The following is a 22834-nucleotide window of genomic DNA, read 5'->3' on the forward strand; positions in this document are numbered from 1 at the left end:
TCTTAACTCTCATTAACAACAAAACTGATTCATGCATGTAAAGGAAAATAATTAAAAAATAAAAGTGCTTTAATTTTTTGCGAAAATATTTAAGCAGAATTTGTATATGTGTTTGAAAGTTTAGATTCTCTGATCATTTTTCAACAACTTTCATTATTATCAGCAAAGCGTATTTTCCCAATAATGAAAAGCTATGTAGTGTGTGATCAGCAAGCGTTCTACATTCAGACAAAGGGAGTGAACTGGTAAAATATTTGGGAGGACAGGAACATGATAATGTACTTCAGAGGAAAATGTGGGTTCAAAATTTATTTTTTAGATACTTTGAGTCAAAAGCCAAATGTACATGTCTGCAGTGGCAAGATATTCACATCTAGTAAATCCAGCTATATTTTCTAGAAGAAATCACATGTTGTGCTAAAAAATAATAATGTTGTCCTCTACAAATAATATGGCTATGTGAAATTCCTCAGCATGTTACATGTATATACTGAAGCTTCCTTATAAACAGTACAAACAATTAAGTATATATATGTATAATTGCATTACTTACTACAGTTCAATTATAAGCAATGGTGGTACAGTTCAGCTATATCCTTAAAAGTATCACTTTACATTCATAAGAGAAAGTTATGAAACGTTCAAAACATGTTTCACAATGATTCTTAAAAAATATTTTATCTTACAATCACTTTAAATTATTGAAATAAAAAAAGGTAAAATGAAAAAAGCGTAAAGACAGATAATTATTAAACTATAAAGACTTAAGAGTTCTAATGAATATATATAGAAAAAGGGTAGAAAAAGAGCCTTGAGGTTATAGAATTCACTCCAAACGCTCGAGTATTACTTACTTTAAGCCTTCAATGTATGCTACTAACAATCTATAATGTAGTCTTATAAAAGGAAATTTTAATTATTAAAGAAAAAACACATGACTTAATATATAATTGTGCTTGTTTCCCCATTTACTGACGAAACTCCGATAAAACATGGTCTGTGAAAATAAGAATCTATTTTTTATTAACCTAGTGTTTGAAAATAACAATTATAAATACTTATGTTGAAGCTGAGCACTATTCTTTTCTTATAAAGTTCAAGTTTTCTACACAATTCTATTATTGATCTGTGCCATGCATTTCACAAATGTGTGTCAATTAGTTTGGTAAAAACCCGAGGGACATTTCCGATGCAGAGGTGAAACTATTACAATGATGGAGTAGGTTCGCCACAGCTGAAAGTGTGCTGATCTGGGGTTTAATTGCTACTCAGTGATTTCGCATTCAGCATTCATGTGCAGTTGCAACACTTCACAATCACATAATCATGGCTTTATCAAGAGAGATGTGATTTTTTTCTAATGACTTTTTAACAAAAGAAATTCAGAAATTTTAAAGTTTCTTCAGCTAAGTGCCACATAAGAAATTCATGAATATGCAAAGATTGATTCAGTATTATCAAAAAAAATTAATAAATGACTAACAAAGTTTCTACATTAGCTATTTAGACAGTCCTTTAGTGTTAATTGATATAAATGACATTGCAGGTTTGAGAAAAGGGAAAATATGTGACAGATAACCCAAACTTTCACAGGTGATTGGACACAAACATTGAATTTTTCACAAAATCTTTATCTCGATAAAACATCTAATAAAAGTTTATTCCTGTGAAAGAACTGGGTATCAAAAGTGAGAGTGTAAACTAGCGAGACTTGCCATGCAGAGCTGACTGTACACTGCCATAGGTTGCCATAGCAACAGTGTTACTGTTATCTGTTGTCACGTGCACGATAGAACCTGTTGCATTCACGTCAGTGTGCAGGTGTGTGACCTCCCCTGTCGGCTGGGTGGCAGTCAACAGTCGTCCCATGGTGTCGTACGAGTACATGTAGATTTTCCCATCAGAGAGGCGCTTTGTCTGTAACAGACCAGTGCTAGGTTCGTAGGTGAAGGTCAGGGGCTGTGTTGTCAGGTGACATGAAGCGCTGCAGACGCTGCATGTTGTCCATCTGTAGCTGACTTTTCTCACCAGTTGGTGAAAGAATTTCCTTGGCCTGGCGTTCATAGTCACGCTCTATCTGGATGCTCTTTCCTGCATTGTCTGTAACAGCTACCACTTTACCATAGAAGGAGTTGATATTGTAGGTGAAGTTGTACATGTATTGATCAGTCATGAGGTTCACAGTGTGGATCTGCTGGCCATATCTGTTAAAGATATACAGTTCCTTGGTCTCTGTGGAAACCACCTCGTACTGCCCTAGCCAGTTCAGGGTGGGGAGCTCAGATATTATCGAGAACACTCGCAGATTTCCAGAGTCTGCAAAGTGCACAATGCCATCTGGTGTGACAGTGATGGCAGTCAGCTGTTCAAACAAAGCCTGAGCAGCAGAGGACTCCTTGGGATCATAACATTGGCAATTGTTCTGCTGGCAATCACACTTTGACTTGGTGCCGGCAAAATGGTGTATCCTGCCATCGGTGGTAACCACGCGGACCCGGTTAATGTGGTGGGTGTCACTCTCTACCACATACAGGTCACCATGGGGACCAAATGCCATGCTCTCTGGCTCAACCAGTTTAACATGATCTGCGATGCTTGAAGCCTGCTCATCATCAGCCAGGACTCCCATGGGCAGGAAGTTGACATCTATTTGGGGACATGTTATTGGTCGGCCAGCCACAGTGACCACTCGGTTGTCCTTGGTCAGTTTCAGCACAATGTGGTCATCCAGAATATGCAGGGTGTCATCCAGAGGGTCAATGGCTAAGGCAGTTGGCCAGTGCAATCGAACCTGAAAGGTGCAATATAAGTATATAATTTCTGCAAAACATATTTTCATTATGAAAACGCTTTTTACTTCTTGGATGAAATCATTTGTAAAGCAGATATTTATAGCCATGGTTTTGTTCTTCTTTTATTATCTCATGTCCCAAGCAAATACACATTATGATTACATTAATCCATACCTCATCAGCTGGCATGCTAGAATCACATGACATTGGTTTCCATGCACGAGGCTGGTCCTGGGATCCAATCACCGTTGTGATAATGCCGTCAGTGCCGATCTTCCGGATGTTTGCTCCATCAGCCACATAGATCACACCATCCTTGTTCACTGCAATACCTGCAAATGCAAAAGACATTCTTTTCTGATCAAACAAATATAAAGAATGAAATTATTTATTTTTGTCTACTTATTTCATTGTAATAAGGAATTTATGGTTATTCAAACACAAAACATTCTATAAGGTGCTAAATTAATGCCTGATAGTTTAAGGAATTTAATCTGCAATCAAACCTAGCTAGTTTTAACTTCTTTGTAATGGCATATTTCCCTATCATGTTTCTCTACCTTTAGGGTGGAGGAACCTGGCTGCCAGTGCAAGTTGTCCATCCCCACACAGGTCACGTTCCCCAGGGGTACACTCATCACCGGTACCCGCCACAACCTCAAAGTTCTCCTGAAGGTCACGCACAGGGCCCATGGTCTTGACATGGATGATACGCCGGTTCATGTAGTCAGAGATATATAGTCGGCTGTCCACTGGGCTCACTGTCATGTACGGCTTGTGGGAAGTGTATGTGCTATGGAGGGAAAATTCAACGATTAAAAAAACACGAACGATTTTAAGTGACCTTTACTTATAATGAAAGCTTTCTGTACTTATTTGCTTTATGATTTAAAAATAAATTGGTTATTTTACTCTTATCTTAGTGTAGTAAAACATATTTATTTGATCTTCTAGAAAGTGTAATTAGATCACACTTGATTATTTTGAAATTTTAAACTTTTCAATCTAGACATAATCAGCACATTATGTCTTATTTATTAAATTAAGTTAGTTATATACATACCCAATCTGGAGGATGCTGGCAATCTCCTCTCTGCTGGGTGACAGTTTCCTGATAAAGTTATAATCCCACACATAGAGACTGCCGTCCCGACTACTGGCGAGGGCAACGGGAGCGAGAAGACGATTGTCCCGTGCCGGGCCATTACATCCATCACAGTCCGCTCGTCGACGCTGGCCATTACCAAGGATACTGATCAACTTCTTGGGCTTCTCTTTCAAGTAAACATTGGTGCCATCTCCCTTGTGAAGAATGCCTATGGATGAACAAAATTTAACTGTTAATATTGTTTTCACTAAAACGTAATCAAACTGCCATATTACAGAAATGTCTTTCTAAAATTATGTCATATAAAAATGGTTCTATATACGACATTTTGACAATAAGCTTTTAAAGTACAAAGCAATATTTTATTGTACACATTACAACAACAGTATTAAAGTTAAGTTTCAAAACAAAATGACATGAGGCACATACCTTCTTGGAAGTTGTATGTGTGGTGCAGGTCAAGGTTCCAGTGGCCAATCTCCGATGACGTGAGGTCAAACCCACTCATGGTCGTGCTTCGGGACTCCCAGAATATGTACCGACACCCACTGTACTGGTAACCAACACTCACTGGAAATATAAAGATCAAATATAAGCAACATTTTAAAGTTACCATCCTTGCGGTATTTTCACAAATACAACAGAAATTTCAACATTCACTGAAATCATGAAAATAGAAAAGGAAATGATTTTCAAGTTTAAAAAGTGAAATTGAAGGTCTCTTCTGATTACAATATAGAAAATATCATTCAAGGCTTACAAAGTACCATTAACTTGAATACCTCTGACAGGGACTATCCCATAGACTTTTTGCTTGTAGGCGTTCCTCCTGTCCCAGGCGTATGTATACTTGAGCTCTGGGTCGGCCTCAAATGTTTTCTCATACAGAATCCCCTCCACAGAGACGCGGAGATGGACCTGGGCAAGAGCAGGGGGCATCTCCCGTGGAGTCATCTGTATTAGGATAACAGAGCGGTAGCCTGGGGTCTCACTGCTGTGGTACACTAGATTCACACTCGTACCTGGTATACTGATACTCTCCTGTAACACCTGAAAATTTAAGGAAGAGAGTGTTCATGAATTGTTACCAATGACATTGTTTCAAATACTTTTATCTTAAACAAACAAAGAATTTTTTTATTGTTGTATAATTTCTTCAATTAGCTTGAAATTTGAAAACCAAACAAATTTCAATATGTAATCATGATTTAATAAAACTGATATGATAGTGAAAATCTAATACAAATTCAAATACAGAATGTTTGAATAAGCATATATATTTACCTGAGATTCCGGTATAATGGTACTTTGTTCAGGACAGGATCCCAATTGTGTGTGCTGCCACGTGGACAGCACAACAGGCTTGAGGGCACTGTTCATGAGCCACACTGCACACATCTGGGTCAGGCATGGTATGGTCAAGGTCAGTAAGCACCATGACAACTGTTTCCATAGTGATGATCTGGTTCCATGGCACAAGCACACTCAATGTTTGGGGAAGAAAGGGCTGGCGGGAGAACTTGAGAGTGACCGAGCCCCCTCCGTTCACAAGGATGTCAAACATGCCGACAGCGCGGGTGCGGGTGTAGCCATACAGAGGCTGCTTGTCTATGTCCACCCTGACTCCGACTAGTGGGGTGCCGTCAAGGGATTGAACTCTCCCTCGGATCACTGACACTTGGCTGGAATTGAACGCAGGACATTCATGTTGTTGAGGGTTTTTTTTATCAATCAATCAGCTCATCAAGGTTACAGGGGAGATGAAAGTGTCTAATGATTACAAATGTAATAACAAAACTAATTTCATGTTTTCTTATGAGTCAAATTAAGTGTACAGCTAAGATATAACCCACCTTTCATTAAACGCATTTTTGGAAGTCTCCATCTGGACGCTGTTTTCCTCTACAAGAAACTTGACTTTCTCGTAGAATGATGCTGTTGTGGAGGGAGGTTGTTTACGCAAAAGGATCTCTGCAGGGTCAGGGGAAGCCCTACAGTACATATTGTCCACACACTCTGGGCTCTCACAGCAGTCTGGGTCCATACAGTCACGCAGGCCATCTACAATGGAAGTAAAAATGAGTGTTGAAGTTGAAGGCATTGCAAGATATGCATTATAATGAACTTTAATATATTTTCACCATATAGAAATTATTTTACTCTTGATCAGAGCAAAATCATTTATGGCATAAACTGCATTAAAACCTTGGAGTATATAATACATTGAGGGATGCCTGTAAACCATAGTAACTTCTTGATTTTAAAGAAGGACTAACTACAGCCTTTCATGCAACCCTTCATATAGATTTCTAAAATTTTCTACTTGTCTACAGAAATACACAATCCTTTACCTTCATCATTGTCTACGTGGTCCTTGCATGAAGTTTCCATGTTATGATCACAGGCCTCCCCCTTCCAGCCAGCCTGACATTTACACTGCCAGCCTTGCATTGATACCACACATACACCGTTGATGCTACAGTCGTTTGGACAACCATCTGTTGCAGCATGATAGAGTAATACAACTTTATTTGCAACCAAACATGAAACAATATTTAAAAACAATAGTAACACTTAAGATATTACAAATGCTGTTTCCAGGATACTGACCTACATCGAATCTTTATTGATATTTTAATTCAACTTTCATTTACGTATCTTTTTAAGACCTTACCTATTACAATGACGATGAAAATTTTATCAACCTTTGATTCAAACATGTTAACCTACCCAGACTACAGTGTTTGCCATTCCATCCCTTGCGACACTCGCACGAACCATTGTTACAGAATCCCCGAACTCCATCGCAGCGGTGGTCGCAGCGTAGCTGGTCACACAGCGCCCCACCCCATCCCGTATCACATACACACTTCTGATTCTGACAGTTGCCATGGTAACACTCCAGACGACAGATCTCTGTAGGGGGGAAACAGGGGATGTGATTAAAATATGTTTTCTAACACTCAATGGATGACACTTCAGGTTTATGGATGGACAATGAAGCAATGTTACTATGGAATATATTTTTCCATTATAAATTGTAATGCTTGAAAAATTAATATTATATATGAACAGTATTATATAAAGTGAACTATGAACAAAATAATTAAGATACAATCCATACATGTACATAAAGACATTGTATACTAGGTAATCTATAACATAGGACTGAACATATAAATAGATTTTGAAGTAGACAAAATGCATTTAAATACTTTCCTACATGCTTTTCAAACATTTTTACAACACAGATTGGATAGAGGCAGGAAGCAGGGGAGGTAAGCAAGCAGAACACATACAATGTTGAAACAGGCATAAATATTACATGGCAAGATTCCCATAAGCTGCACTCGTGTACTTACAAGTCGTATGCTCCATACACTTACTATACTGCTAACAGAGGTAGGAAATATTTGTTATGAGACTGTCAATTGGTTAGTTTGCTGGATTTTATGTATAGGAGCAACAAAAACATTGTATTTCAAAGAAAGGCAACTGTGGCATTAGTTTTGAAGTCCAGTCCATTCACATATCTGGATTCAAGCTCTTAGGAAGTCTGCAAAATATGTTTCTAGCTAGCAATCAAATTCCAATGTATAAAATTGACATTCCAAAAATTCTGGCTTAACGCTATGGGGTATGTTAGACATGGACATTCGTTGGTAGTTATTTTTTAAACTCGAGGCAGAAACTTTCAAACAGGAGGAATAAATCTTCAACTGTAGGATGCAAACCAAGGAGTTCCAAATGCATCATATCCTGGCTATTCCATTTACCTGTCTCACAGTCAGAGCCTGTAAAGAGGCTCTCACACTCACAGCGGCCCAGGTCAACGTTGTACACACCGTGCCCTGAGCAGTCATTGGCACACAGATGTGTGATATTTATCTTATCAGGAATGCTGCAATCTGTGCCCCTAAAGCCCCTATAGCAGACGCACTGCCCCAGGGAGCAGACCCCATTACCAGAGCAGTTAGGCAGAAGGCACCCCACTGGAAAAAGTAGTCCTCTGTGCAGTTAAACATGGTGGATGAATACAGTAAAGAATATAGTGCATGGTTAGGCATAGTAGAAAGGGTCCAGTTGCTAAAAACGTGCACTTAGTTTACATTTTATTATGAACGCTTGAAAATTCACTAACGCCCTAACTAATTACTCCTCTATGGAACCAGTTTTGTCAATAATAGGACATAGTTAAACTATGCAGATTTCCTTGAGAAATGGTGTTATATACCTTTGAATGTTCTCTGAATGGTTAGATTAAGACGTTTGGTATAGAAAATGCTTGTCTATAGCAACTGGGCTCAGGTTTTCTGGTTATACTAATAGTTTTACAGCACAGCACAGAAATAGAACTCGAGCACATTGAGCAAGAACATGTAGACCAGACACTGAGGGGGTTTAACGAGTCAGATTTATTTCAGGTACTAAAACTCTATATAACATGATTGTTTAAGTAATTTTAAAATGGAAAATTTAAACTATATACACAGACTTCCCCCAGAATCTGTCTTTTAAATGACTGAAAGAGAAACTGAGAATGCCGATCCAAGATTTCTCTCAATAGACGCTTGATGTATTGCCGCATTTCCTGAGAAGAACAGGCCAATTAAACCGATATTCGTGCAATACATCAACTGCCTATTAATATTTAAAAGAAAGCTGCAAGCAATGTACAGATGGTTAGCAGAAACCTTCTACCATACAGGCAAAGCAAAGATTAGACAATAAAAGGCATTGTTCACACAATCATTGAAGATTTATTGCAGTTTGCAATTTAAATTGCATAGAAAGCTAGAGATATTCTAAAATACTGTCTTGGTTGTATGTTTTACATGTTTAAAAAATGATCTTATAGCGGTATTCTGGAAACTAATTTTATCAGCTTATTAAATTATTTTTACAATAAATATTTTCAAGAAACTGAGATGCAATGCCTTTTAAATATTCCTAATTATATTAAGGGCTTAATCAGCAGAGAGAGAAACAGATTTAATTCAATCTATGTTTTTTGGCAATTTCCTAGATTTTTTATTGGCTACATTAACACAGCAGTGCCAAGGTTTCTTCAAATTAACAGTTTTCCTTCCAATTATTTCTTAATGACTGATGAGATAAGCAAATGTCAAGGAAATTACCTCATCAAATCTGCTTTGAGAACGAGATAAAATCTGATTGGTTTGCAATTTACATCATAACATGTAAGCAGCGAATGCATTTGTTTACGTTCACACAGTTTTACAACGTCGCTATTTTTCTTGAAACGATAGCTTTACAACATTTTTTTACATAAGACACTACCCTACAAAACAAGACGACACTTCACGCTACAGTGCACAGTGATTCCACAAAAGCCCACGCCCTACCTTCTCCACAGTCGACTCCCTGGAACCCTGGGTGGCAGATACATTGGCCGTTGACACAGCGCCCGTTCCCATTACAGTTGGGCACAAGGCACTCGTCTGCACGTAGGTCACACTCGCGACCCTTCCATCCATCAAAACATTGGCACTGACCACGAATGTAGTTCCCGTTACCACTGCATAACACCGGGCACGAACCTGAAGAAATATGTAAGCAACTTTTTATTGACTTGAGAATACAAAAATTATTTTCAAATACATAAATACTATTGCCATTGCATTCTTAAACAAAGCCTTTACTCAAAGTCTTCTAATAATGTGTTTCAAGAAAAAACTAAATATTTGAATCATCAACACTTTCTTGTTAAAAAAACAATGAATCACGTTCAAAGATTGACATTCATATCCCTTATTTTTTATGACAACAAAAATTGTTAAAAATTACTAAGATGTTATTTCTAAAGAAAAAAATAAGATTGTAAAAATGGCATAATACATTAAACTTAATTAATATGTCACATTCCGAAGAAATATTTCTGCAAAAAACAATGCATATTTCATGTTTTTGAAGAAATAAAAATCTGTTATGCAAAATTCTGCCAATTTCAACTAGGAAAAAAATCTAAAAATTTCCATCAAAGTCTCATATTTCATGTCCCTATGACAGTAACAATGTGAGTTTTTAGGCCATCAAATCAAACACAAGCCTGTAGCAGCTCTGAATTATGGTATGATGTGTCCGCTAACTGCTGTAAAAATTTCAATCAGAGCAGTTCCAGATAATTATGGATGCAAAAGTGGGAAAACTCCTGAGGTCTGACTAACGATTGCAGGATATTGCTGTAACAGTAGCATTTCAAGAAATATTTATACGAGCACCGTCAAAGGGTGCCATAACATTTCCGTATTCTTCTATTAATCCATGGATGTACCGGTTACTCAACAAGTATTTCCGTCAGAGTTATGGGCCTTGATAAACATACCATATATGTATGCATTTTCGCATTGTGAATTGGTGACTGAATGTTATGTTATAATATCAAATGGTTTCAAAGTCAATGATAGTGCAGCAGTTAATGATAGTGTAGCAGTCTATATAGTGCAGCGTCCAATGATGATGACACAAAGGCGACGACCAGCACTCAGGTCTCTCGTTTGAAAAACTTGAAAGACAAGTTAAGACTCAACACAGGCAGTGTTAGCTGACTATTAAATTCTTTCTAACTTCAGTAATTTTCTGCAGCACCATATTGAAAAAATAGGTCATCTTCAAACAATAATTCAACAGAAGTCCTATTAACATACTCTGTAGGCAGTCCCATCCCATGTAACCACGGTAACACACACACTGTCCGTCAATACAGTCCCCATGTCCATGACAGTCTCCAGGACAACCTGTCTCCGGCTCTGAAATGAAAACACATCATGATTACCTTCATCATCATTATATCCGCACGTGGATGATAACAATGTTGATACTTCAATGTTTCCAAATATCTGAGAAAGAATCAAACACATGGTCAGATTTTTTATCAAGACACAGTATGTTTGCGTCTTGCCACTTAAAGAAGCTATGGAAGTAATTTAGGCTAATAAATAAAGAATGAGGTTGTTCTAGAATAGTCAAATGAAAACCAAGTCAGTCATCGAAATTAGACTTTTGGATGAACAAGCCCGAACGCTTATACTAATGCTTGGCATCAAATTTTGTAACAAACCCTGCTATATAAAATTCAGAATTTGATCAAGCCCGAAAGACATTTTACCAGTGCCGGGCTTGCGGGCTTTTGCTAATTTTGACCACTTCAAAGTAACACAAATAGTTTGTCTTTTACTGATAAGACAGTCTATTCCGATGAACATCTGCCTTTTCTACTCTATATGATAAAGGTTATGTGGCATTACAACACAGGCATCTAGGTCTTCATGCCTGACAGTTTCCACACTTAAAGTCTGAGTACCAGACAATATGAACTTTACATCTGTCTGAATTACACTGAATATAATACTATTACTGTGGCATTACCATCTATCTGGGGAGTTGACAGTCTGTCTCTAGAAATTCCACGACAAGTATTAAGTAACTAAGCTCTGTACATAACATACTGGTACATCCTTCCACATTCATCAACGTAGACCATTAACTGATTATATTGCATACTAACCGACTTCTATCAAAAGTTAAATTACAATATTGAGGAAAAATGAACCATTAACTGATCATGTTGCATATTTACAGACTTCTATCAGAAGTTAAATTACAATATTGAGGAAAAATTAACAATCGGTGAAATTTGAAAATCGAAATAAACCACCCATATTTGGATGTGAATGTCACAGCAAAGTCATACATTCGATCTAAAAGCAGACAATATATTGATGCCTATCTTGCACATTTGTATGCACAAACATGCACATAAAGCTAAATGTTAATGTCCAACTTGTTCCATAGAATGGAAGAACACAGTTTGAGTCACATAAGTGTCTGGAAGGTAGAAACAACATGAGGTATGTTTTTGAAAAACCTGGCCTATTTCATAACCAATTAGATGCATTGTATATGAAACGACAGGATTCAAGTGTTGCTATCAAATATGTGAAACAAGCTTTTCCTTGAAAACCTTCATTTTGTTTATAAACTATTATGTGAAATAACATTTTGCATCCATAATTGAGATCTATATTATTATAATAAATGTTCCAGTAAAAAAGCCTAATAATTTCCAGTAAGCTAACGAGCAACCGGAGACAGCTATTTAAGGCATTTAAATGCCGCTTCACTCTTTTTGAAGGATGAAATTTGCATGACTTATAACCTGAGACAGTTATAAAACGGCATTTATCTATAGCTTCACTCTTTTTGAAGGATAAAATTTGCGTCACTTACAGCCTGAGAAAGTTATAAAGGGCATTTAAATGTCGCTTCATTCTCTTTCAAGGATAAAATTTGCATGACTTATAACCTGAGACAGTTATAAAAGAGCATTTATCTATAGTTTCAGTCTCTCTTAAGGGTGAAATTTGCGTGACTTACTGTAGAACTGTGAGTTGAAGACTACAGTCTGTGGTCTGTCCTGGTCGTTGTACAGGGCCACGAACCACACGCCTGCCTCCAGAAACTTGGTCAAGGCCGTGTCCAGTGTACCCTGAAATATAGCAGGAAATAGAATCATACTAGGTTCGAAGGTAGGGTCATGTTAAAGATAGCGAAACACCTCACCACATCCACTTTATGGCATCGCAGATATTTTTGAAGAGAAAACAATACTTTGAACTACATTTACTTATAAAAGTCTGCTGCTTGAAAACAAAAACTTACAACAAATGAAATTCATAAGAATCAAATCTTATCTTCGGAAAAAAAATTCAGAGTAATGCATTAAAACAATCCTCCTTAACTGAAGCCTTTAATCAATCATTACAGTGCAGCTTGGCATCAATACGATTCTCTCAAATAGCTTTTCCTCCTTAATGCAAATAAATTTATCAACCCTATCTAAAGTCCTCCATAAATTGCAATAAACTGCAAACAAATTGCAACACAAACAACACCTCCTGTGAATAAGTTCTATTAAAGTGCCAGACAGAATTTCTCAGCAGGTAGAACCGTGTCTTTGTTTGGGAAGTAATGAAGTTTAAGTATGCAAGCTTTTCAAGCTGATGTGCATGTGCTATCAAACCCAGCATATGTTTCTTTCTGTAAATGGGGAATATATTACATTTGACAGAATAAATAAATACAAAATTAAGGAATATTGCTCTTTTGTCGCTTCAGTCTCTTTCAAGGATAAAATTTGCATTTCTTACAACCCGAGACAGTTATAAAAGGGCATTTATCATGATGCATCACCAAAGGAACAGTTTAAGTGAATAAACTGCAAGTTCAATGGATTAAATTGATTAACCTATTGATTTCATAGAAATTTAAGCAGTTGCTTCATTGTTGCAAGTATTATAACTCCTTACAGGGTCAGTTTGATGGACATGTGCGTTTTATGGTCGCGTTTTCTATGTAGCTTTCAGCCCAACACACCAACACAATGCAGGGAAAAAGTGTTACACTTACTCTGAACGCGATCTTCTCACAAATATGAAACCTAAATCCACAAGTAACCAGAATAAGATGGCGCCACTAAATTAGACAACGTTGCTCAATTCTGTATTCAACAAAAACCACAAGTTATTGTAAACCCTCCCAGACCAGTCTGTTCAGACATCCATCATAATTCTGGCCTGTGCGATGATTTACTCCCATCATTACCAAACAAAATATTCATAAGCTTCATGATCTAATTCCGGCAAAAAGATTACAACTTGCCTACCGCATGTGGCCAGCTTGCAAATGTGACAAATTAATATTGCAATGAAAGGGACAGGCCTCCTTCGAAAACCGGACTGTAGTATTAATTTGTTTGTGGCTTCTATTCAATATTATTTGTATTTGTTTGGTCCAATACCTTTCTTTTACAACAATGCAAAAAAGGCAATTTTACAATACATGAAACAGATGATGAAGCTAATTTCAACATACATAGAACTAAAATCAGAAAAAAAATAGTTGCATCATGTCCATCCTACAATCCCTGATGTCGTGTGTCGACTTTCAGCGCACCAAATTGAACACGACATTACATGCGAGATGTAATTATTGAGCCATTTTTCTTTCTTAAATATCTCCCCCAAATGAATTTTGTTTAGACCGTTAAGGAATAGACAGTATGGCTAATTATAAATCCACAGGGGCTAATCATCCACCAAAAAGTTCATGTTTTACTCAAAAAACATTCTGTAATGGGATACAAGGAACATTTAAGGCAAATAATGGTGTGTATAAATTCATGGCATTTTCAGGAAACAGTATGAAAACATCGATTTTTCTTTTCTGTTGTTCAAGAAATATAAAGGAAAACAGCTTGAGTTCGACTCTACATAAATACTGATATACACTGAGAGACGGAGTTATAAATCTTCACAGTGTTTCAAACACTACAATTTTCTCCCATCTCTGCAGATAATTATGCAAATATTTATAGCTACCAAATTCAGAGATAGTTAGCGCAAAGTATCACTTTATTAGGTATTTGCCCTGGGCTTTTCAGAAAGAGCTCTCAACCTCTCCATTACATAATGCTAGGATGACAATTATTGAACTGTTTTGCAAGGACGAAATGATTCATTCCATTGTCATAGCGTTTATTTACATGGCGACAAATAAAAATTAAGATATTTGCAACTTCTGATAGGCTTTCATGTAAGAGTGACAAGACATACCTTAACTGCTCGTTTTGTTCTTGCTGACATCGATCGTCCATCAATGACCTCAAAGAAGTCAAACTGTGCGACCGAGGGTGCCATACCACGTCTGCCGTACACGCCAAGTACGCCATCTGCTGGGAGCGTGAGGTTAAACTTGACAAAGCGATCCTCGTCCTGGGCGAAGCGTGATTGCCAGAATGCATGGGGTGGAATCGTCTGTGTTGTTCGCTCCCCTACCTGGTACATCGCCACTGGCAAGTCCACCGGGGAAATTGTACTACCTGGGAGATGGAAGGTAAATGAATGCTTGAACAAAAAGCTTATACTTATTAAAAAAAAAAAATCTCTTTGGTTCTACATATTTGTCTTTGTACAAAATTTCTTGAGGAGTAACTTAATGAAGACAAATGCATATAAATTCCAATCTACATTATTTTTTATTGAATAGTATATTCTGTATTTTTGACATCAGAATCAATCAGTTATGAACCCACTATAAACCCATCTTTGAAGAGGTTACACTGCCATCTGGACATGTATTTTGTCATAAGCAGTATATTGAAGCAAACACATAATTAAGAGCTAGCTGCTTAACATGCAATGGACAAAACCCCGAGCCACAGCAAGGGCCGGTGAGTGACGCAAGATATGATGAGTGCTGACAGTTATTTTTACTGCTGACAGAAAATAACGGGCCAGGGAAAAATCTACAAATGATTACTTGGAGAACAATCATCAAATACATCATAATTATGATACAGTTTTCCTTGGGAAACTTGACATATCTAGCCTTATTTACTGATCAGGGAATAGATTTGTGTAGATCAAATTTGGCTGTAACTAGATTACTGGCTGGTTGAAAGCTTCTTTCTCTCCCTCTCTGACGGACTGTAAAACACAAACTCATTTCCAAAGTAACTGAAACCCAATTCCATTGTACAGGAACTATTGTCATTCAGGACCAAAACCTATATAGATTGCAACATGTATAACGCCTTTGTCGGGAACCGACACAGAATAGAAATGCCTAAAAAAGGAGAACTAGCTGTTTGTTTCAGAGCCAAGTGTAATTAATTTTTATGGTGAATGTCTGTCAACGACACAAAAGTAACAAAATTGCATTATGGGATAGCTGGTCAAGAGCTAGCTGTGGACTTTTTTCACCAGCACAAGACATTTCTATCCAATAAGTAATGATTGGCCACAGTTGTATGGCATTAGCCAGACCTTAAAGTAATCCAATAACTAAACATTTTTGAGGGGGGGACACTGATAATCTCTAAGCTCTTATAAAGTGAAAGCTTTTTTAATTAATTTGTCTTCCATAGAGAAGCACTGTAAATGTTCACGGGGTATTCAATATCTCCTGAGTTTTGTATCAATTTACAGGATTAAAAGGCTTGCTTTTGTAGGCCGGAGAGGAACATCCTAATCGCTAATGACTGAAAGTTATTGAAAAGACTTCTGTTTAGTGTATTTCTCCTCTTAAATACAAATTGGTCAACTACCTTTGAACATTTATGTGAGAGATGATTGTTAAACCATGATTGATTTATGAATGTTTTATTGGCTTGTTCAGAAAATACTCCTCATAATCAATGTATTAAATAGCATTAAATGTACAAGATAAAAGCATTCATAGTACTTCAAAAGACAACTGCAACAGAATTGATGGAACGATATTGATACAAGAACTAATCTATGACATTGAACACTCAACATGCTTTGCAAGAAAATATGAGGATCTAAGGAAAGAAGACAGAAACAAAAAAATTAAGAAAAAACATGCGGTAACTTGACTCATGCTCGTCTGTTTAAAAAAAAAAGTGTATCGTGAGTGGATGTCCATGCTTGTCTGTTTTTCACAGTTGGTCAAGGTGTGTAACTGGAGACATTCATAGCAAGGGGTATGTGGTTTGTCAGTAATATGCCTATTATCATTGCAAATATGGGCGCCCATATTGCCTGTCAATATCTTTATAGTTTTGAATTACGGCCCAAGGTTACAGTTTTTGAAGTAAACTGCCCACGCCCAAGGGTAATACAATATGTTGACTTTTTTCTCAAAAGGTATAAAATTATTGACTGCAACGAAAAAAAGCACTACTTTTTGTGAGGCAGAACACATTGTATTCATACCCCACTCACCTGAAGCATGCACTACTTCAGGATAACTAGCACAGAGCACATCTAGACTAGCAGCCGACATTTCACTGTCATTGATGCAGGACAGACACACAGACGAACATGATGTGCTTGAATTACCGAGTCCGCCCGAATTGTTTGGACCCTGAACGTCTTTAACTTCAACTGCATCTCGGTCGAATCTTGTTTCTGGAACAAAATGAAGATGTCACACTCAGTATAAACAGTGGAAGAAAAGTACTATAATTATGCGACCTGAGTTCAAAATTACCCGCATGCAGAGCTTTCATTAATGGCTCACTCTGGCATTGTTAAGCGCCAGATCTTAAGATTACCCGCATGCTATTATTATGTAATTGAGTAATGCCAAAAAAATTACAACTTTACCACCAAAATGTCCAAATTTCTTAGATCCCAAAGGAGCCATTTACGAATTGCAACATATTTTAACGAAAGCTATGGTATTATACGAGTTTCCTATTTTGTATGACAGACAGCAGCTGATACACATTTAAACGATTCTAGTTCTTAACATCCAATTTAAAACCCAATTCCAAAATGTAATTGCAGTGCATAAGATTCAAATTTGTTTTCGGGAAAAAAACTCAAATGACTGGTCTCGTGAAATGCAGATATTGTGAAAAGCACATCAATTTCTTAGTTTTCACTGAAATTTGCATAAAATCATGTATGTCTTTAATACACATTTCTTACAAAAAGGGTTATTTTAATGCAAATTTGCACTATGAAAGAAGTTGAAACACCATGCAGTGATCAACATTGCTGTGTTCAGAGAAGATGGAATGTTTAAATAAAGAAATAGAATAAAATAGGGTTTAGTAGCTAATTGTTACTTTAGGGGATGCATGATGTCTTCCTCATGTAATTAAGGAATATAACTGATTAAGTATTATACGCCAGTGTTACTGGCCTCTCTACAAACATGAATATACATTTTGTTATAAGTAACACGAGTATAAAGTTTAATGTGATTGTCATGATTTTTTTTCCAGTTATCTTGTATTTAGTTTTGGGGTGCTGCCACCACTTATCCCAGCAAGACTTTATCACAAATATAGCTTTGATCACAATGTAGCTTTCATCAAATATGTGGCTTTAATCACAAATGCGGCTTTTATCACAAATGTGGCTTTTATCACAAATATATTTTTTGATTGCTAACCTATATTCCGAACCTGATTCTGCAAAATCACCAGCAACCCAGAGCTGTTTTATGAGGGAATGAATTTTATTATTGCCCAATACTTATCTGCTTTCCTCTAAAGACAAAGGATTTAGTGCTAAAATGAATTAGTTTCCCCAAGAATTTCCATGTATATTCAGAATACATAGCCTCAAGACAGCTTTAACAAAACACAGAGCTTCCTTATATTCATTTCTTTCTGTCAAATTTTGCCTTCACTAGATCCCATTGCTCCCTCATGTTTAGAATTTTTACTGTATTGTTAATATATTTACAAATCTAATTAATCAAGATCCAGCCGCCGATTGTATAAAACTGGAAAACTCTTTGGTTTTGTTAAAGTAACACGAAGCGTTTATTGATTGGTCAATATTAATCCAATAATTGCTATATCTTCTATAATTCAAATGTGCAAACTAGCCAAAAAATAACCCGTGGACAACTTATTAAGGCTTTATACAATTGGCTGCAGAACACTGGCATCCTGTGATCGTTTTTTCAAAAGCACAATTCTCAGAAAAAAAATAAAACTAGAAGGCAATGATAGCTCTAGATTGACCACCTGTATTTCATAGCTCTACAGGACATCTAGCAAATACTTAATATAAACTTGGTGCAGGACCACAAACAAAATTTCATGCCAAATAATTATCTCAGGTATTTTTTTATTCCATTTGCGGCAACTTATAAATACAACTTTGGAAGAGGGGCATCAAAGACGATACAATACTTTCTCCTAAGTAAAGTTACAAAATTAACAAATCTAAATTCTATATGTTAAAGCTTCAACAACTATTAAATAAGTATTAAATAATATATTTTAATTACGCCACTTACTTAACAAATATCCAATGAAACCAAGGGAAACAAGCATTAAAACTAGCACAATGATGGCGAAACATTTCCACGAACACCGTTGGCGAATCTTCTTCTTCCATTCATGTTTTGTGTTTTTGAATTTATCATAATAGCCAAAGTCCTGTGTTGTCATCTGGCCTGCTGGGTAGAAGGGGACAGTTGGACTGGTCGCAGAAATCTGGTGAGGGTACACAAAATTTTGCCTGAAAAACAGAATGAAATTATATTTTTATCTTTTAAATATTTTACGATTTTCATCAATTTTTACAACATGCTTTGAGAGGCAAACTGGATTGGAACATATGTAAAAAAACAACAACATCATACCTAAAATTGAGAGCTTTCTTGCAAAATCGATACAACAAATAAGATCAAATATTATTTAGAGATAAAATCTTAAATTTCAATACTAGTAAAAAGAAATTTGATTTAACAAAGATGGACGCTATTTTCTTACTTGCTTATTTTCCTTCTAGCAACCATATCCTTTATGCATAAGAATTCACGGAAAGCAAATCATAAAATTGTGAAACTAATCTTTACAACCATCCATAAAATTGCAGGAAATCACATCAATATGATTGCATCATAGAACCTAGCAATAACGAATCTTTAATGCTCAATATGACACCGCAGAAAAGAGCAAAGAAATCTAAAAAAAATAATTTCGCCTTCTTCGGAAAGCGGCAAGCAGTGTATCAGAGTTTCCAGAGAAGACGACAGTCGTAATCACAGACCTCCACGAAAGTTCCCCAGTCTCAGTATACCACTATACGTGTATCGACTCTGAAGATTGATTTTTTACCATTTACAGACTTTGTTAGCTTTATTTCACTAATATTGTTCTCAATCTTACCATCTCGTTCACATATTTATAATTAGTGATATCAATGGGGATACTGAGTTAATTCAATTGAGAATTAATGTCAACCCGTTTAAAAGCTGTTCACTATCATCATTCAATTAACATAAATATTCAATACCGTATTCAATACTTAGGACACTTTCATAAATGTAACAGACAGCCCAGTCTGTGTCTTTTTAAACCTGTAACAAACAAACAGCCCAGTCGGTGTCATTTACACAAAAACCTTAAATTAATAGCGCTACCCATATTAAGATTTCAGAAATTAACAATCTGCTCAAGATTTTAATTCTGGAAAAAGAAGTATGAAAAACGCACATTTCATTATTCCCCATGGATTTAGTTAAAAGATTTCTTCAGACATTTAACTTTTAAAAGATGTCATAATCTGCATCTTTAGCCGATCCATTCCGCATCCAACATATAATTACTGTCAATTTTCAAATAAAATATTTTCAGCTTGGGGAGAAAGATCTCACTTGAAAAAGTCATCTCTTTGTGAACGACAACGCTGTTAATCAGTATCACTATGACAACGTTTTTATTATTTTGATCGTCCAATTTGGCTGACGATGTTTTTTATATATATTTCAATAATGTTTAAATACAAGTCTTTAATAATTGTTTGACTTAATCAAAATACACAACAATGATTGCCTTCCAAATTGATTATATTATATTTTTATTTTCCATCCACCTGTGGATAACAATTTCTTTAATAAGTATGAGTATCAAAACAAAAGCACCAACTGTCACGAAATATGCATGTCCTAATTTTATGACACCAAGTTTGGTGATAAGTGGTTGTACAAAGAGGCAAATTTAGAGAGGAAACACTGTCAAGACAGATTTTGTCAATTCAAGGGTCATAACTCTGGAGTGATTGAGGTGATATTGCTGGTTATCAAACATGACCAAGATATTCTGCCCATACACATTCTGATTAAATTTGGTTATGATTAGAAAAAGGCTTCTGAAGTAATTCATCAAACAGGACTGATTTTAGGTAATTTATGTAATTAAAGGGTGATTACTCTTGAGTGACTCAAGCGCTATGGCTGGATAACAAACTTGTCAAGAATATTATTCCCATATGCATTTTGACCTTATTTAGTTATGATTGGACAAAGGCTTCCTAAGTTATTGATCAGACAATACCAATTTAATGTTATTTCTATGATTAAAGCTCAATCACTCTTAATGTGACTATAGCCATATGGCTGATTATCGAAATTGTCCGAAACATTATGCCAATACACATTCTGACCAAATTTGGTGATGAGTGGACAAAGACTTCTAAAGTTATTGAGCAGACAACATACTGGAAGCCACCCGCCTGCCCCCTCAACCACCTGACTGCCAGCCCGCATGCCGCAGGTAAAACAAAAATACATTCTGGTTTTTGAATAAGGGTGAATGAAAACTTCACCTAAGGTGTCTACCACATATACAATTCTAGGTAGTCTTAATTTATAACAATGGTTATGGTAAGTTATTACAAAATTGATACTGAAAAAAACCTGACACAGTTAAAACTCATTCAGAAAAAAATAATCTCATTGAAAGTTTAGAAATATTGTTTGAAAAGCTGATCAAATGCTTTCACGCCATCAAGGACAATGTATGGCCATTGATTTCAATTAAGGTATATCACCATGAGCTCATATTATTGTGGCCAGAGTAGAGATATAATGAATTTTTCTGTCAACCTGCTAAGCCCTTTAATGGGTTTTAAGAGACTCCCCGGTCCGGTTCAAGTGATGACAGGAATGTCCAGCCAGTGTTGTGACATATAGGGTAATAATAGCAAGTTCTACTAATCATGAGTAGCAAGTGACAGGCATGTTTATATAGGTGAAATCAGAATTCATGTTAAAGCATGCAAAGCACTGCAAGATAATATGTTGCATGACTCCAAAAATAGCTGCAAAGATGACACCCATATCTTAACAAATATTTAAAGACTGCCATAACTCAACAATAATTACAGTCAGATTTATGGGCGTGCAATGCATGTGCATACTGTCTCTGCAACATGTTATCCAAGTTTCATTTGAATTCTGTATAGTTTTTTATTTATGGCCAAGTTTCATGCTTTTACACAACAAGGCAAACTTAATGAACAAAAACTCAACATTTTTTTCTTAGTAAAGCAGAGAGCTGAAAAGGCTTATGAACAAAAGATCAGTATTTACAGAAACATAAAAAACAATCGTACATCATGGCTTCAGTAAACTGCTAGGTAGCCAGGGAAGCTTCTTAGCATTCATTACAAAGTCGCCAAACATAAGGACACTTGATGTCAGCCTAGCTGTAACGTTCAGGGAAATAGGGCTGATATTATTTACAAACACCACTTCATTACAGTTTATGATCAGATCTCGTGACAACCACAGCAATCATGTTGATTTGTGAATTAGCAAACTAAGCATAACTTGATGCCCAATGAGCTCATATTGCTTCAATGAAAAACATCCAATTAATTAGTAACTGTTGCACTATATAAATTGACCACATTTATAAAAGTATAGTCACTACCATGTATGACACGAGAATTTCAGAAAATAACATTTTCCTTGCATATTAGACATGGTGGAGGTTATATGGGAAATGTTTTCGCATTATTTAAATGATGGAGGGGATTCAAAACCAACCCTAACCCTTGACATTATTCAAAAATCAAATGGCCTAAATACTCGTTTCCGTGTCCCATATAACACTCTGAAATCCTTAACAAATGATGGGAATGGAGAACTTTTTTGTCACTACAAAAACACAGCCAATGGATTGACGAATATTCCATTTTTCATGCTCTGTTATAAAAGGGAAGAAATTTAAGAATCTTGGCTCCTTGCATGACACATGCATGAAACATTGAATTTTGAGTAAAATATTGCAAAAACCAACACATTTGAAATCTTAATTTACAATGCAGTCTGAATGTTAAACCTGCTTATTTTGTCTTCCAAGTTTTCCCCACTGATCAGAAGTCCTAGCTGCTCAATGAAAATTCAAGCAATGACACATGAGGAGAACAAATGAACCAGAATATAACTGAAGAATTCACAAAAATATGAGTGAAAATTATAATGGCATTGTGTTACTTAATATTCTGCTCAATTACTGCAGGTATAGCACTGCCTGTCAAAAAGCAATGCTCTATGTTTAAAACTTAAATACTAAAGCCAGAATTTTCGAGGCTGAAACATTATCATACCGGGGAAATCTTAAAATTATGATCCA

General features: G+C 36.2%; 1 protein-coding gene across 1 annotated transcript in view; it reads right to left on the minus strand.

Annotated features, from left to right (window-relative positions):
* Window positions 1-22834, minus strand: part of LOC128227059 (teneurin-m-like) — a 104880-nt gene that overhangs the window by 6317 nt on the left and 75729 nt on the right. Inside the window, 19 exon segments of the mRNA XM_052937255.1 lie at window positions 1716-1956; window positions 1958-2791; window positions 2967-3124; window positions 3353-3585; window positions 3856-4108; window positions 4330-4470; window positions 4683-4950; window positions 5185-5275; window positions 5277-5582; window positions 5754-5961; window positions 6252-6398; window positions 6631-6816; window positions 7677-7892; window positions 9267-9461; window positions 10569-10670; window positions 12298-12409; window positions 14535-14800; window positions 16668-16853; window positions 18706-18929. Coding sequence (XP_052793215.1) covers window positions 1716-1956; window positions 1958-2791; window positions 2967-3124; window positions 3353-3585; window positions 3856-4108; window positions 4330-4470; window positions 4683-4950; window positions 5185-5275; window positions 5277-5582; window positions 5754-5961; window positions 6252-6398; window positions 6631-6816; window positions 7677-7892; window positions 9267-9461; window positions 10569-10670; window positions 12298-12409; window positions 14535-14800; window positions 16668-16853; window positions 18706-18929 — 4367 coding nt within the window.

This window comes from Mya arenaria, chromosome 3 (assembly GCF_026914265.1).
Source record: "Mya arenaria isolate MELC-2E11 chromosome 3, ASM2691426v1".
NCBI lineage: Eukaryota > Metazoa > Mollusca > Bivalvia > Myida > Myidae > Mya > Mya arenaria.